A 16791-nucleotide genomic window follows, 5' to 3' on the forward strand; every position below is an offset into this window, starting at 1 on the left:
CCACTCTTCAACCAAGTGATACACTTAATAAAAAGATGAAAACAGGACACATAAAAAGCACCAAAAGGAGGGACATAAGAACATAAAAAGGGGAAACAGTAGGGATTAAAATATACATTTACATGGAGACATGCCCTGTGGGACATTTAAAAAGATCGACATAAAGATAAAAAACATAGTTGGCGATTAATGTAACACATAAACTACACTAAAGTCACACATACAGGCTAAAAGTTGGCCACATTATTAAAGCACTCCAGAGTGAAGACACTTTAAAATCACTATAGTAGATGGAGCACACATGACAGAGAATAAAAGCTTTCAGGAGGGACATACCTCTATAGGGGAGGCCTGAGAGGAGGGGAAAAGAGAGGCGCGGAAGGGACAGTGGTGGAGGGGGTCAGAGGAGCTAGTATAAAAGAAAAGGAGGTCAGAGAGCGCACCAAGGGGCAGGACATGACAGGGTGGGAGAGGGAGAGGGAAGTTGGGAGGGAGTTTAGAGACCAAGAAATGGTGCACTGGCGAGGGAGGGGGGTGGGGGAGGGAGGAAAAAACTGCTCAGGAGAAGGGAAGAGGAAGGAAGAGAGAGCCATGAGGAGTGAGAGGGGGAAGGTGGGGTTACGGTTGGTAGGAGGAGTAGATATCAGGATGAAGCACATCATCCTGTAGAAGTAGGTGCTTAAAGTTGCGTTGTGAAAGGAGATGCAGGGTGTGGAGATGGAGTGAGGGCGATACACATCTAGATCTACATCTACGTGATTACTGTGCTATTCATAATGAAGTGCCTGCCAGAGAGTTCAATGAACCTCCTTCAAGCTGTCTCTCCACCATTACAATCTCAATGGTGCGCAGGGAAAACGAGCACTTAATATATCAGTGCGAGCCCTCATTTCTCTTATTTTATTGTGATGATCATTTCTTCCTATGCAGGTGGCTGCCAGCGCAATTTTTTTGCTATCGGAGGAGAAAACTGGTGCAAGTTGAGCTCTGCAGCTGACGATAACCCTAATGTCAGCGTCAGAGAAGTTGCTGCTGTACAAGGTAACGTTGACCACGTAACTTTATGGGGAGTGCTACGGGAGAACCAGTTGTTTCAGTACCATGTACAGCGTGTGCAGGCACTATCAGCAGCTGATTGGCCTCCACGGGTACACTTCTGCGAATGGTTCATCCAACAATGTGTCAATCTTCATTTCAGTGCAAATGTTCTCTTTACGGATGAGACTTAATTCCAACGTGATCAAATTGTAAATTTTCACAATCAACATGTGTGGGCTGACGAGAATCCGCACGCAATTTTGCTAACACGTCATCAATACAGATTTTCTGTGAACGTTTGGGCAGGCATTGTTGGTGAAGTATTGATTGGGCCCCATGTTCTTCCACTTACGCTCAATGGAGCACGTTGTCATGATTTCATACGGGATACTCTACCTGTGCTGCTAGAACATGTGCCTTTACAAGTTTGACACAACATGTGGTTGATGCACGATAGAGCTCCTGCACATTTCAGTCGAAGTGTTCGTACGCTTCTCAACAACAGATTCGGTGACCGATGGATTGGTAGAGACGGACCAATTCCATGGCCTCCACGCTCTCCTGACCTCAACCCTCTTGACTTTCATTTACGGGGGCATTTGAAAGCTCTTGTCTACGCAACCCCGGTACCAAATGTAGAGACTCTTCGTGCTCGTATTGTGGACGGCTGTGATACAATACGCCATTATCCAGGGCTGCATCAGCGCATCATGGATTCCATGCTACGGAGGGTGGATGCGTGTATCCTCGCTAACGGAGGACATTTTGAACATTTCCTGTAATGATGTGTTTGAAGTCACGCTGGTACGTTTTGTTGCTGTGTGTTCTATTCCATGATTAATGTGATTTGAAGAGAAGTAATAAAATGAGCTCTAACGTGGAAAGTAAGCGTTTCCGGACACATGTCCACATAACATATTTTCTTTCTTTGTGTGTGAGGAATTTTTCCTGAAAGTTTGGCCGTACCTTTTTGTAACACCCTGTATATCTCTCAATTGCTGTAGGTACTATTTCTTTGAAACCATTCCCTAACTTTTCTACGTTTACTTGATCAGTTCGGAAGGAGTACTGACTGTCTCTTAAAAAGGCGTTAAGAGCATTTCAATAAGTGTTTTAAATAGATATTCTTTGCGTTTCTTTCTTATGGTTGTAGGAGTTACGGTATTCAGCATAGCAGCTACTGCCTTGTGGTCGCTAACCCCTGTATTCGTCACGATACTATTTGTCCGTGATTATTTATTGCTAAGAGGTCAAATATGCTTTTGCAATTATTTACGCTTCGATTGGGCACATGAACTAATTGTTCAAAATAAGTTTCTGAGAAAGCATTCAGTACAGTTTCGGATGATGTTTCATGCCTGCCTCCGGCTTTAAACTTAAAAAATTTTTCCAGCAAATCGAGGGTAGATTAAGGTTACCATCGACTATAATTGTACGAGTGGGATACCTAATTGAAACAAGACTCAAGTTTTCTTTGAACTGTTTAGCAACTACATCTTCTAAGTCGGGAGATCGGTAAAACGACCCAATTAATAGTTTAGTACTATTGCCAAGTATAACCTCTCCCATACTATTTCGCAGGAATTATCTACCTCAATTTCACTACAAGGCAAACTACTTCTGACAGCAATAAATACCAATTGTATTTCATCTATCCTTTCTGAACACTCTTAGATAGTTAGAAAAAATTTCGGCTGAACTTATTTCCGGCTTTACCCAGCTTTCTGTACCTATACCTTTCGAGCTTCAGTGCTTTCTATTAGTCCTTGGTGTCGTGATTCTTTACCAACAGAAGTACGACAATTTACAACTACAATACCGATCGTTTCTACAACTAACTTGCTGTGTTTTACCTGCCCCCTTTTAGATGGACGCCCTTTCTGTGCTTCCCTGAGGTCCTCTAACCTAAGAAACCGCCCACTCTCTTCCACACAGCCCCCACTACCCGTGTAGGCGCTTCCTGTGTGTAGTGCACTCCAGACCTATTAAGCGGAACCCGGAAACACTCTACCCGATGGCGCAAGTCAAGCAATCTGCAGCCTACACGGTCACAGAACCGCCTGAGACTCTTATTCACACCCTCCACTCGGCTCTGCACCAAAGGACCACAGTCGGTTCTTTCGACGATGCTGTAGGTCGTGAGCTCCGCCATAATCTCGCAAACAAACTGGCAGTCTTTACCATTCCCACTAGCCGCCCAAAACAAGAGAGAATCTCTTCCGATCCAAAGCGATATACGTCATTGTTACCGACATGAGCCACCACCTGCATTTGGCTGCTCCCTGTACTCTTCATGCAATCCGGAAGCAGCCATTCCACATCCGGAATGACTTCCCCCGGTATGCACTCGGAGTACACACTGGCTTCCTTCCCCTCCTTGACAACCATGTTTCTAAGGGGCCCCATTACGTACCTACCGTTGGAGCTTCCAACTACGGAAGGTTACATTTTATCGTGAAATGGGGTGATAAAAGAATTATGTGGACACGGTTTTCGCTTGCTTCGTTTACCACACAAATGAAATTCACTGAAGTGCCCAAAAACTGTTACGTCTGCGTAATATCGTGTAGGACATTCCGAGAACGCAGTGTGCCGCAACGCAACCTGGATGGACTCGAGTAATGTCTAAAGTAGTGCTGGAGGGAACTGACACCATGAATCCTGGAGGGATGTCCATTAAACCGTACATAAAACTGCAATAGTACGAGGGGTGGAGATCTCTTCTGAACAGCACATTGCAAGGTATCCCAGATATGCTCAATAATGTTCATGTCGGGGGAGTTTGGTGGCCATCGCATTGTGTTTGAACTCAAAAGAGTATTCCTGGAGAAACTCTGTCAAATTCTGGACGTGTGGTGTGTCGCATTGTTCTTCTGGAATTGCCCAAGTCCGTCGGAACGCACAATGGACATGAATGGATGCAGATGATCAGACAGGATGCTTACGTACGTATCACCTGCCAAGGTGTTACCTAGATGTTTCACGGGTCCCTCATCACTCCAACTGCACACGCCCCACACCCTTACAGAGACTCCACCAGCTTGAACAGTCCCCTGCCGACGTGCTGGGTCCATGAATTCATGGGGTTGTCTCCATATCGGTACATGTCCCTCCGCTCGATACAATTTGAAACGAGACTCGTCCGACCAGGCAACATGTTTCCAATCATCAACAGTCAAATGTTACTGTTGACGGGCTCAGGGCAGGCATAAAGCTTTGTGTCGTGCAGCCATCAAGGTACAGGAGTGGGTCTTCGGCTCCGAAAGCCCATATGGATGATGTTTCGTTGAATGGTTGGCACGCTGACATTTGTTGATGGCTCAGTACTGAAATCTGTAGGAATTTGGGGAAGGGCTGCACTTCTGTCACATTGAACGATTCTCTTCAGTCGTTGTTAGTTGCAAGATCTTTTTCCGGCCGCAGTGATGTTGGAGATTTGATGTTTTACCGAATTCCTGATGTTCACAGCACGCTCGGGAAATGGTCGTACAGGAAAACTCCCACTTCTTCGCTATCTGGGAGATGCTATGTCCCATCTCTCGTGCGCCGACTATAACAAAACGTTCAAATTCAGTTAAATCTATATAACCTGCCATTGTAGCACCAGTAACCGACCTAACAACTGCGCCAGACACTTATCGTCCTATAAAGGCGTTGCCGACAGCAACGCCGTATTCTGCCTATTTATTTTTCTCTGTATTTGAATACGCATACCTATACCAATTTCTCCGGCGCTTCAGTTTACGATGCCCTTCATGTATAAGTGCAGCGGGATCGTCACCAGATGGCTTCGCAAAGTTTACAAAATTGTCAAACTCGTTGGTAAACGTATGTGTCCGAATCCTGCTTCTAGGGTGGCTAACTGAAGGTATCAAAATACGAGATAGTGTGTCCCAATAGGCGATACTGCAGCGTATTAAGATATCTGTGGGGTCGCATATTCGGAAAAAGCCATCCTGCGCTAGGAATCTAGACTCGTAGTTATTCTGCGTGGCTTGAACTACAGTTCGTTATACACTCTTAAAATCAATAATTCCTGATAAAGCCCAGCTTCTAATGGTCTGCGCTTCTGGCGGTATGAGGACCGAAGTTCTGATACTCCCCAACAAAGGTGAGCTCCTACTTTAGTCAGGATACAGCTGCATCTCACTAGCGATGTCTCCCGTAACAGGCACCTTCCATTAAAATTCAAAATAATTTTTGATAATGATAGTATTCTTTTGTTAAATTAAAAACAATGTCAGGTTAGAACATAATCAGACCTTTTCTCGAACTATATTCTGTGACTGCATTCCAGCGTCTGACACCTCTAAATTCACACCTGCAGACCTTACAAATTATTGAGTTATATTTTGCTTCTAACTTAGAGAGAAACGAAACGTAGTTTTCGTTTGAAAACCACATTCTATGCTTTTCTTGTCAATTGGGAGGTCGTCGAATTTCGTATCTGCTTATCTCTTTTGGATCACTGTACACGTCCAATGAAATATTAATAAATATTTTCTCACACAGTGTGAATGCCTTATTCAGACCTGTAGCGCTGAACAGTTGAAACTATTTTTCCCAGCGTGTTTATAATTTTACTCTGAGATCAAAAATTTTGTGCTCATTACTAAACATCTATTTTCTGTTACTCGATATCACGTTAATGATAGTCCCTGCTGCATCTGCTTTTTCGTTCTGCCTGCAACTTCCGCAAATAATTTTATAAATGTTAAAGAACATTGTCTTCGATAACTTAATTTGGACCAGACTGTTTTCGAAACTGATAGTGCTAGTGCTCCTGAGTAAAGTGGAAAAGTAATGCTGTTGAGCCGGGCACTTACATTTCAATGGGTAACGTGAAAGAAAAGTATATCATTACCAGTTTCACTCATGCCAAAAACTTAATAATTACTCATTTAGTTACTCTCTGTGATGTTTGAAATGGTATCTTTGTAGAAGATAAAATTTTACTGCGCGTGTGACTAATCTAAAAATACTTACCCCTCTAAATAATAATATTATCTCAATCCTATAAAGCAAATCCCGCTAAAATAATTTCGCAGTATTCTGTTTGGTATTTTGTGAGTTCTGTGACACAGTTCTTGCTAGCTCTTACAATAATAATCCTTTTAAACACCAAAAATTATACGCATGAATGTTTTACTCATCCAAACAAAAGAAGCAACCACAGAAAGGCAGTTGGCATCTGCCACAACGAGCACGTAATGGCCATGTGGAGCAACCGCACGAGTGACCAGCTGGGACTTTGACTGTGGACGACTCACACAACTTCTTACGAACTGCATCTACTGTAGTGCTGCTAGTCAAACCACTACACACTTCGCGACCGCTGTTGACATCCTATCCTTCCGTGGATAACGTTTAATTCGTATTAATTTCTAATGTTGCTTATACTACGTCTGCCTGGTGTGATAATATGTAGCTGCTGTAGCCTAATATAGGCAGCAATGGGGCGAAAAAATTGAGAAAATTCGTGACGTGGCTGTACACTCCGTGAATGACTGATGTAAGACTTAGTCATTGGCTGTGCCAAAAGTTTTGTTCTGTCGACTGTACATACCTGTACACGTGTCAGTAACTAAGCAGGACAGATATGAGATCTTGTTGGACAACATTGTTTGTACGCATAACAGTAAGAATCACACAGAACTGGGAATGGCGATTACCTTTTTTTTATTTAATGTAGCACTATAACAGCAGATTGTGTACGTAGCTCGTATGTCAGGGATGAGGCTGTGGGAGGCACAGCTGATAACAGGGGAATAGCAGGATTTCAATTGAGTGGGGATGAAATTCAGAGGAGCAAGGCGTAACAATACATCTGTATGTTGACAATGAGGAGTGCAATTGTCGTAAAATATTATTTATTTATTGTAAGAACTGTAGGTAAACAAATTAAATGCTGAGCACGTGGACAAATATCTCGATATTAGGGTAGCTGCAGACATTATCAACTGCAATAAAGCGGCTCCCTCCAACGCAGAGTATTCTGATACGTTATTGGGATGAGGAGAAGAGGAGTAACCGAGATTGTAGCTTCGCTCTCCAGCTGATGGCGATAATAAACGTCGAAGGGTACATGGAAATTTTCCTGCCACTGTGTTATTGCTTTAAAGACAAGAGTTTAGTTAAGTGCTACGGCTTATAAAAGTCCGTTTAAGAGTAATTAAATGTTATTAAAGGCAAAAGAACATTACATAAATAAAAGTTTGTGAATAGATGAGTTATTTTTCGTTCCAAACGAACTTTATTGGAATGGTTAAGTGTTCACATGTACGTGCATAGACAGTCATCTCCCTTGATGAATGAATGCGTGGTCGAGTCTGCGCACGGTCCAGTTCGAGCGGAATAGGTCTCCTCTCACTGGATCTGTTATAATTTTATCAGTAACTTTCCCCCTGCTGACTCCAGCATTCGAATATCATGGGCGTGCACGACTGCACGTAACACGTAGTGACGTCTGCCCATAGCGAAGCTGTATAAGTACGGAACGTTTCAGAGAACGACGGAATCTAGCAGCATCAGCGGCGTGGAGCAGAAGAGGGCTGCAGCGTTCCATCACAATTCTCTTTTAGATCACGGCGACTGCGAAAACTCTAGTAATGCAGAAATGCTTCCAAAACTTGCTAGATGAACTCTGTCCTGATAAATGGTACTTAGGCATTCAACGGGCGTCACGGACTTTTTAGTATTACATATTCCATATAGCAGAACTATTTGAAACCTTAATAATTGATGAGTAATAAGTAAATATACAAACATTAAAAAGATACAAAGATTTTGTGATATTATGAAACAGTTCTAGTAAAACTTTTAGAAACCATCAAACTTACGGCTCATAAACTGAAACATTGACGTATAAGTATATTTGAATCATAATGGTCGTCGAACACTTCACTGATGTGATGTATATTGAATATCATATGACTGCAAATCGGAATGAGTGAGAGAGGAAAATCATTATAGTAAGCAGAGACAATATTTATACACACATTTACGCCTGAAAACTGATCGTAGGTTGTTACTCCAATGAATTAAATTCCTTTTCATAGTTGTGTTCAGTGTAACTGTAATCATCAGACCGTGATTAGACGATTTCCTAGGGAATGAAGGCGTCAGTATGAATTTAATTAATGAGAAAGAGGTTACATAAGAGAATGGGTACAGTTCAGACTCAAGGATACTTGACTGTACAGAGAAAGAGGTTAACTACTGTGACTTCTGTCAGTGACCAGAAGGTACAGGATAATGTATGTAAACTGAGAGATAATCACTGAAGGGAGCATCTGTTACGTATGTTTTTTGTCTGTGTGTGTGTATGTGGGGGGGGGGGGGGGGGAGGGGTCGGGTGTGGTTGTTGTTGTTGTGGTTGTTGTTGTTATTGTCGTGGTCTTCAGCCTGAAGACTCGTTCGATGCAGCTCTAATCATCTCCTAGTAACTACCGCAGCCTACATTTTTCTGAATTTTTACTGTATTTATCTCTTGGTCTCCCTCGACGATTTTTTACACCCACACTTCCCTCCAGTACTAAACTGGTGATCCATTGAGGTCTCAGAATATGTCCTGTCAATCGATTCCTTCTTTTGGTCAAGCTGCGCCACAAATTTCCTGTCTCCCCAATACTGTTCAGTACCTCTGCTGGACCCACCTAATGTTCAACGTTCTTGCATCACATTTCAAAAGCCCCTGTTCTCTTTTACCTAAACTGTAAATCATCCGGTTTTCAATTTTAAATTTCACTTTCACTTTCATACTTTGCTATACCCCAAAGACATACCTTTAGAAAAGACTTCCTATCACTTAAGTCTTAATTCGTATTAACAAATTTCTCTTCTTCATAACCTTTTCTTGCCATTACCAGTCTAAATTTTATGTCCTTTCCACTTTGTCCATCATCCGTTGCTTTTCTGGTCAGACAGCAAAACTCATCTACTACTTCAATTGTCTATTGATGGATTAGTAACTCAAACAGATATAACGGGAAGGTCCTGGAGTAAGTAACCACTGCAGAACCCACTGGATGGCGTTTAGTAACACCACAGAGAACGTCAAAGAAGACAGACGGGTAGAGACTGGACGGTAGCTCCTGAAAGAAGCAAGTGTGACGGTTGGCCCAGTGAAACCCCCTCCCTGTGTGTGTTGTAGCAGGTGGTATACCATAGGGTGGCGCACATACTGAGGCGCAACTGAACAGAATGGGCAGGGAAATGTGAAACAGAGGCTCAGCGTCACGTGGAACTGACCCAGGCTGCCGTGTTGTTGTGAAGCCTGCATGTGTACTCACGCCACTTTCTTTTATAGGTGTCATCTATACAGGCTTCAGTTGAGAACAACAATCTCCTATTTGAAACATAGTGCACTTCTTAGAAGTTATCCCCAATTCATTAGTGGTTGGCGAGAATCAACGTGTTTTCTTACGGAAATTGTGGGCATATAAGACAAATGTACCTAGAAAGTAAAAGAGAAATTTGCAACACATCCAACTACAGTAATCATCGGCGTTACTACATGTAATTTATGAGCAGATCAGGATTCACAGCATGGCAACATAAAAAAAATGGCTAGTTTTAAATGGGACAAACTTGCTCCTCATCTTCATCTTCGCTTTACGCAGCGCGATTCCATTTACAGGCAAGTCACTGTCGGCAGCAGCACAGACAGCAAACAACAACATAGGCTACTTTCGCATAAACAACTTCACAGTGATTTAAAAATGAACGTAAACCGTCTCGACTCGATGAAAAAAAATATTTATTTTGAGGTATCCGGTTTCGGTCAGTTTTTGACCTTCTTCAGGTACTCATACTATGATGGCAGGTGGTGTGGTGAATGCAGCGGGTGTTATAACTCCACGAAGGTCCACCACTGTGTTTGTTATAACTCCACGAAGGTCCACCACTGTGTTTACTTTAAAAAAAATTTCTGTTGGTGGAGACGTAACACCCTCTCCATTGACCACCACTGCCACCTACCATCATGGTGTGAGAGTCTGAAGATGATCAGAAATTGACCGAAACCGATTACCACAGAATACGAGGCGTGTTTTTTAAGTAAGTACCGCTTTGAAATTAAAAAAAGACGTGCTAAGATATCTCAATAATTTCATTTTTACATGAAATCCTGTACCTTAATCTACTTTTCTACATAATTTCCGTCAATATTGGGGCACTTGCCATAACGTTGTACCAGTTTTTGAATACCCTCCTCGTGGAAGTCTGCCGCCTGTGTTAACCACAGCATCACCACTGTTTTGACTTCGTCATCGTCTGGAAGACGCAGATCGCCCAGGTGTTTCTTAAAGTGCAGGAACAGGTAGTAGTCACCGGGCGCAAGATCGGGGCTGTACGGAGGATAATCTAGAGTTTCCCATAGAAAATATGTGATGAGATCTTTGGTCTGATACGCCACATGCGGACGGGCATTGTCTTGCAGCAAAACGATGCCCTTGCTCAACTTCCATGAACTGTTGCTTTGATTCGGGTGTGACGTAGGCCACCCATGATTCATCGCCCGTAACAATTTGGCTTAAGAAATCATCACCGTAGTTGTGGATCCGCTCAATAAAAGTCAATGCTCTGTCTAAACGTTTGGTTTTGTGCACATCCGTCAACATTTTCGGTACCCAACGTGCGCACAATTTTCGGTAATTCAAGTGCTCGGTCACAATTCCATACAAAACACTACGAGAAACAATAGGAAAGTCATTCGGCAAGGAGGAAATCGTAAAGCGTCTGTTTTCTCCCATCCTATTGTCCACTTCCTGCACCCAACTTTCATTAACGACCGAAGGACGCCCAATCCGTTGTTCATGATGCACATTTGTGCGGTCATCTTTAAATGTTATCACCTACTTTCTTACCATTCCATCACTCATAATGTTTTCTCCGAAAACTGCACAGATTTCACAATGAATATTGATCGCTTTTAGGCCTTTAGCACTAAGAAATCTTATAACAGCCCGTACTTCACAGTCGGCGGTACTCACGATTATCGGAGGCATCTTAAACAGTCAGTACACAACGTAAACAAGGAAGAATCAGACTGTAATGGCGTCAGTGCGTAGATTAAGGTACAGGCTTTCATGTAAAAATAAAATTATTGAGATATCATGGCACGTCTTTCTTTGATTTCAAAACGGTACTTACTTAAAAAACACGCCTCGTAAACGTTTTTTTTCGGTCGAGACTGTATGTACTCATTTTAAAGTATTTTTTTGGGAGATCACTGTACTCCACGGGAAATGATCTCAAAAAATAATTTGCTTACAGTGATCTGAGTTCACCGGCAGACATAACAAATCCTGCACATCCGTGTGACCTGCCTGCAAAGCATGCATGTTACTGTATCTGCTCTGTATGTGTCCTCGACATCACATCACTGGGTCCACAGCTGGAATGCGCCCACAACTTTTGCTCGGAGGCATGGTGCCAGAAACTAAATAACAGCTTGTGGCACGTATGCAATTTAAGAGAACTACTGATGATAAATACAGACGAAACAATTTATGAGCTTATGAAAAACAGGGGCTTTCCAAGATTTTTGTTATCTAGTATCTGCTAATAAATACAGTTAAATTGCTAGTTTCAATGAAGCTGTTATGCTTCAAATGGCTCTGAGCACTATGGGACTTAACGTCTGAGGTCATCAGTCCCCTAGACCAACAACGACTCTAAGGAAGGCCTCGGCGCTTGTCCGTGATGTCACGTCAGCTAGGCACGGTGAACGTCAGGTCTGTTGCAGGCATACTCATAATGGTGGTGTCTCCCTCTCCGACACAGGAAAATGTGAAACTATTGGCGGTAGTTGACCAACACACGTTGTTCTGAGAGATTTCTGCAATCAATTAATTGTGCAATTCATTACACTTCTTAACAAATAGTGTACTCCTGAACTTAAATTTCCACCTGATATACAAAAACAACTTCATGGTCCAGCAGCAACGGAATTCGTGCTTCTTTACCTTATTTGTAAATCAGAGGAAGTTACGTTTGTACTGGGTTGCTTTTACAAGAAACTGTGAACGTATTGGCGCTCTTCTTTAGGTATCTTGGTTGACTATGGGGTGAGGAGCACTGAATGTTAATGAAATGTCTTGCGATTGTACGCGTTGGGGGAGGGGGTGGGGGACATAAGAAGAGGCAAAAGAGAGATACTTTCTAATGTGCATGTTTAAAACAGTTTAAGCTTAGCAGTATTTTCGATGTATGAAGCTATTTTGTTTCCTGTTTAGAATTTCGTTTTCAACGACTGTAATCTAATGACTGGCAACAGTCGGACATTTACACATGTAAATTAGTTCACATTTCCAGTGACGACGTCAAACGAAAATAAATAAATAAGTAAATAAATAAAAGAAACGAGTTCATTGTAAGGGGGTTGGGGTAAGTTTCAATAACAAAATGGATCAAATAAATATAGTTACTGGAATGTAAGATTTCCGAAGCTGGCAATGGGGCAAAGCATCTTCTCATATTGATCTACGTTTGTTTCGTCAGGATTCAGTAATACAGAATTATGATCTTCATTTCTAGCTTTATGATAGTAAGAAAATCTTTAAAGAAATCAGCAGACTCCAAAACAATTCCAAACCTTTTTTCCAAAAATAAGAGATTTATAGTGATAAACATGCCCAGGCGTTTCTGCCTGCAACAGGCCTGGCGTTCGCCGTGCCTAGCTGACGTGACGTCACCAACAAGCACCGAGGCCTTCCTTTGAGTCGGTGTTGCCTACACTCAGTGGCAAGTGCAGTAGTCTTGGAAATACGCACCCACGTAGAACTGGGCCGCAGAGATGCTGGTGTTGTGCTTACCTGTTTTCTGCGGGTGGCTCAGACAACAGTTGACTCACTTTGATGAGGTCTTCTGTGTGAGTGCGCATTGCGTCGGCCCAGCCCTGCGAGGCCATCACGTCAAAGATTCGAGCCTTGATGAAGGCGAGGGCAGCGTCCCTGAGGTCAGTACAGGAGTACCTGACAGCAAGGACGGCCGCGGCGGCCGCAGTCTCCACAGAGAGTTGCGGGGCCGCCTGCAGGGCGCAATCTGCCGACGAGTCGTACTGGGGAGCCGCACTGGGCACGCGGGGGGCCTGCAGAGTGCGGTGGGCGGCCAGCAGTCTGCGCAGCTCCCGGCCGTCCACGTCCAGGAGGCTGACCCGCGGCCTGCCGAGGTCCGGCGCGCCGGGGCGGAGCGCGGAGGCCCCGGCGCCGCCCACCAGCAGGCGCGCGCTTGCCGACAGCCGCGACACCACGGCGCCGTCCGCAGCGCCCGGCACCGCCGCCCACTCCCTCACTTCCTGCAGTGACTCCACCACGAACGGTTCTGAAACAAGCAGCCATTGATACGTCCTCTGCCCTTACGCGGCACTCCCTGTACTTGTGAAAGCCACAGGCAGATCTACACTGAAGAGCCGGAGGAATACGTACATCTGCCTAATATCGTGTAGGGACCTCGCAAGCACGGAGAGGTGCTGCAACACAACTTGGCATGGGGTCGACTAAAGTCTGAAGTAGTGTTGGAGAGAGTTGACACCACGAGTCCTGCAGGTTCAAATGGCTCTGAGCACTATGGGACTTAACTTCTGAGGTCATCAGTACCCTAAGAACTACTTAAACCTAACTAACCTAAGTACATCACACACATCCATGCCCGGTGCAGGATTCCAACCTGCGACCGTAGTGGTCGCGCGGTGCAGACTGTAGCGTCTAGAACCGCTCGGCCACCCCAGCCGGCAATCCTACAGGACTGTCCATAAATCCGTGATAGTACGTGGGGGTGGAGATCTTTTCTGAATAGCACGTTGCAAGGCCCCACAGTTATGCCCAATAATGTTCATGTCTGGGGAATTTGGTGGCACGGGAAATTGTTTAAACTCAGAAGAGTGTTCCTGGAGCCACTCTGTAGCAATTCTGGACGGATTGGGTGTCGCATTGTCCTACTGGAATGGCCGAAGCCCATCGGAACACACAATGCACGTGAATGGATGGAGATGATGAGACAGGACGCTTACGTACGTGTCACCTGCAAGATTCGTATCTAGGCGTATCAGGGGTCCCATTTGACTCCAACTACAAACGCCCCACACCATTACAGAGCCTCTACCAGCTTGAACAGTCCCCTGCTGACATGCCGGTTCCATGGATTCATGTGGTTATCTCCATACACGTATACCTCTATCCGTTCGAAACAATTTGAAACGGTACTCGTTCGACGAGGTAACAAGTTTCCAGTCATAAACAGTCCAATGTCAGTTTTGACGGGCCCAGGCGAAACCTAAAGCTTTCTGTCGTACAGTTCTCAAGATCACACGAGTCGTACTTCAGCTGCGAAAGCCCATATCGGTGATGTTGCACGCTGACACTTGCTGATGGCCCGGAATTGAAATCCTCATCAATTTGCGGAGGGGTTGCACTTCTGTCACGTGGAAAGATTCTCTTCAGTCGTCGTTAGTCCCGTTCATGCGATATCTTTATCCGGCCGCAATGATGTGGAGATACAATATTTTAACGGATTCCTGGCATTCACTTTACACTCGTGATATGCTGGTACGGAGAAATCCCCACTTCATGACTACCTCGAAGACGCTGTGTCCGATGGCTCGTGCCCAGACCTTAGCACCACATTCAGACTCACTTAAATCTATATAACCTGGCATTGTAGCAGCAGTATCCGATCTAACAACTGCGCCAGACACTTGTTGACGTATATAGGCATTGCGCCGAACTCAGCGACGTATTCTGCCTGTTTATATATCTCCGTATTGGAATACGTGTGCCTATACCATTTTTTTTTTTTTTTTGCTTCAGTGTTTATTGAATCTTATTGGTTAAAGTTATACATCACGAATCACTTTCAATAATGACAATGATATCCTTTGTGTGCCAAATTGACGCCACCTTTTAACGCTGACAATAACAACCTAGCGGAAGGGGAATTTACATTCGTCTTATGAAAATAGCACTGCGTTTATATTTTAGTGTTCTGACAAACATATTTATTGTATTAATGAAATGTTTTACCAGATTCCATACGTGTTTGGAATTTTTCAATTAAAATTAACACAAGAATGAATGAATGTTGTGTTCTCTACTTCCAGGTTCACGACCTCTACATATGTTTAAAATATGTTAGAGTAAAGGTCAACATCATTGAAGAAAATGATCGATTAAATTTTTATTTTTGGTGATCATATAATCGGTAGTACAAATTACTGAAAGTGTGTTGATATTCCCAAGAGAGTGCTAAAAGATATTTTGGTTCAGGAACCTTGTTACACATCTGCACCTCTTTAATAAGTATAATATAACTCAACAACAGTTAATAAATTTGGGTTTTTCCATCGTTTTAGGTTAGGAATAAAGTACCTGCTCGTTTGTTATGAGTGTTATGGTAAAATCTTGGTGCTGTTGGGGTAATAGCTGGCAAACTATAATAAAGTCACTTCTAGAATTTCCTTTTTGTTTCTTAACGTTTCCTTTGCACAAGAAGCCGCCGAATAGGTGCAGAACGTTTCCTTAATTAGTTTCTGCAGTTATGTGCTTCACAGTGCCAATAGGCAGTTCGATGGGCTTACGTTTTTTAACGAATGTCTCTCGTTATTGACAAGAGTCACAAAGTTGCATTCAATCCATTATGTCACGTAACTAATTTCTAGTAGAGCCCTCCTCTTTCTCATACGATCTTAATTACCTAAATAAAGAGCGATTTGACGTCAAGAAAGAGTGATTCGACACTTTTGTTGCTGCAAATTGCCTAGAAAATTGTGAACACCTACCGCTGCTTCTTAATTTATTGTTTTCTTTAAATTTTAAACATTTATTGGCTGTAATTCAACAACCGTACGCTATTTAATTACAGAACGTATATACAGCCATTTCGGTTGTACAAAATTTTGTTGGCAATTGACCACGGTTCCGACTGCACTAAGGCAGTTTTCATAGTGTGATTACATATACCCCATGTAACTTTATTTTCCGATGAAGATTACGCTAGTACAATAGAAACCGTGGTCAATTGATAAAATGTTATGCTACGGAAGTAGCTGTATTTACTTTCTGTAATTAATTGTTTTCTTCATGTTCTATGCGAAATATGAAAGCAGTTCTTGACGTGACCTACAATGGAACGGGATTAATAAATTTGCCATTGGCTGAAGGATATTTTAGAAGTTATGCTCTAAGTTCCAACCCACTCCCTAGTGGACTTAAATGCAGAAGCCATTTTCTAAACACAGTCCTTGCAAAATTTATTCCAATCCCTTATGGCGCGGTTGAACGGCAACCTTCTTTACTAATTAATATTAAAAGACAGTCCTAGGTTGCAGAATCTTTATTAGGTTCTAACCGACGAGTTTCACTCGTGTAGGGATGCGTCAAGCTACCTCGTGAGACACCGGTCATCAATGTCACTCTGCGCTTCTATGACTGATAGCCCACATCGTTCGAGATAGCCTGACCGTGCCCCACCCGCATGACGGGCAAAGTTTTTGAGCCAGTAAAGAGTTTTCTGCAACCGAGTACTGCTTATTAGTATTAGCAATCCTTACAGTTTCTGTTCGATACATCTTTCTTCTCTCCAAAGTAGAGTTAAGGGCGTGGGCTTTGTAGGGAAGTTACCGGAGCTCCAAGTGATAACAGAAAGCACCAAAAGCTGGCTAAACTCGGAGATAACTTGAGAAGAGATTTTTCAGACAGGCCAAACTGCGTTCAGAAAGGATAGGCTAAATGCAGTTGGTGGTGGCGGCAGGCCAAA

General features: G+C 43.2%; 1 protein-coding gene across 3 annotated transcripts in view; it reads right to left on the minus strand.

Moving 5' to 3' along the window:
• LOC126162762 (ankyrin repeat domain-containing protein 65-like) overlaps positions 1–16791 on the minus strand; it is a 231555-nt gene that overhangs the window by 9407 nt on the left and 205357 nt on the right. For 2 of the 3 annotated variants that reach the window (XM_049919450.1, XM_049919451.1), the window contains exon 3: positions 12855–13362. In XM_049919450.1, coding sequence (XP_049775407.1) covers positions 12855–13362 — 508 coding nt within the window. The remainder of the gene's footprint in view (positions 1–12854; positions 13363–16791) is intronic. The other variant, XM_049919449.1, reaches the window with a different exon arrangement.

The sequence above is a fragment of the Schistocerca cancellata genome, chromosome 2 (genome assembly GCF_023864275.1).
Source record: "Schistocerca cancellata isolate TAMUIC-IGC-003103 chromosome 2, iqSchCanc2.1, whole genome shotgun sequence".
Lineage (NCBI taxonomy): Eukaryota > Metazoa > Arthropoda > Insecta > Orthoptera > Acrididae > Schistocerca > Schistocerca cancellata.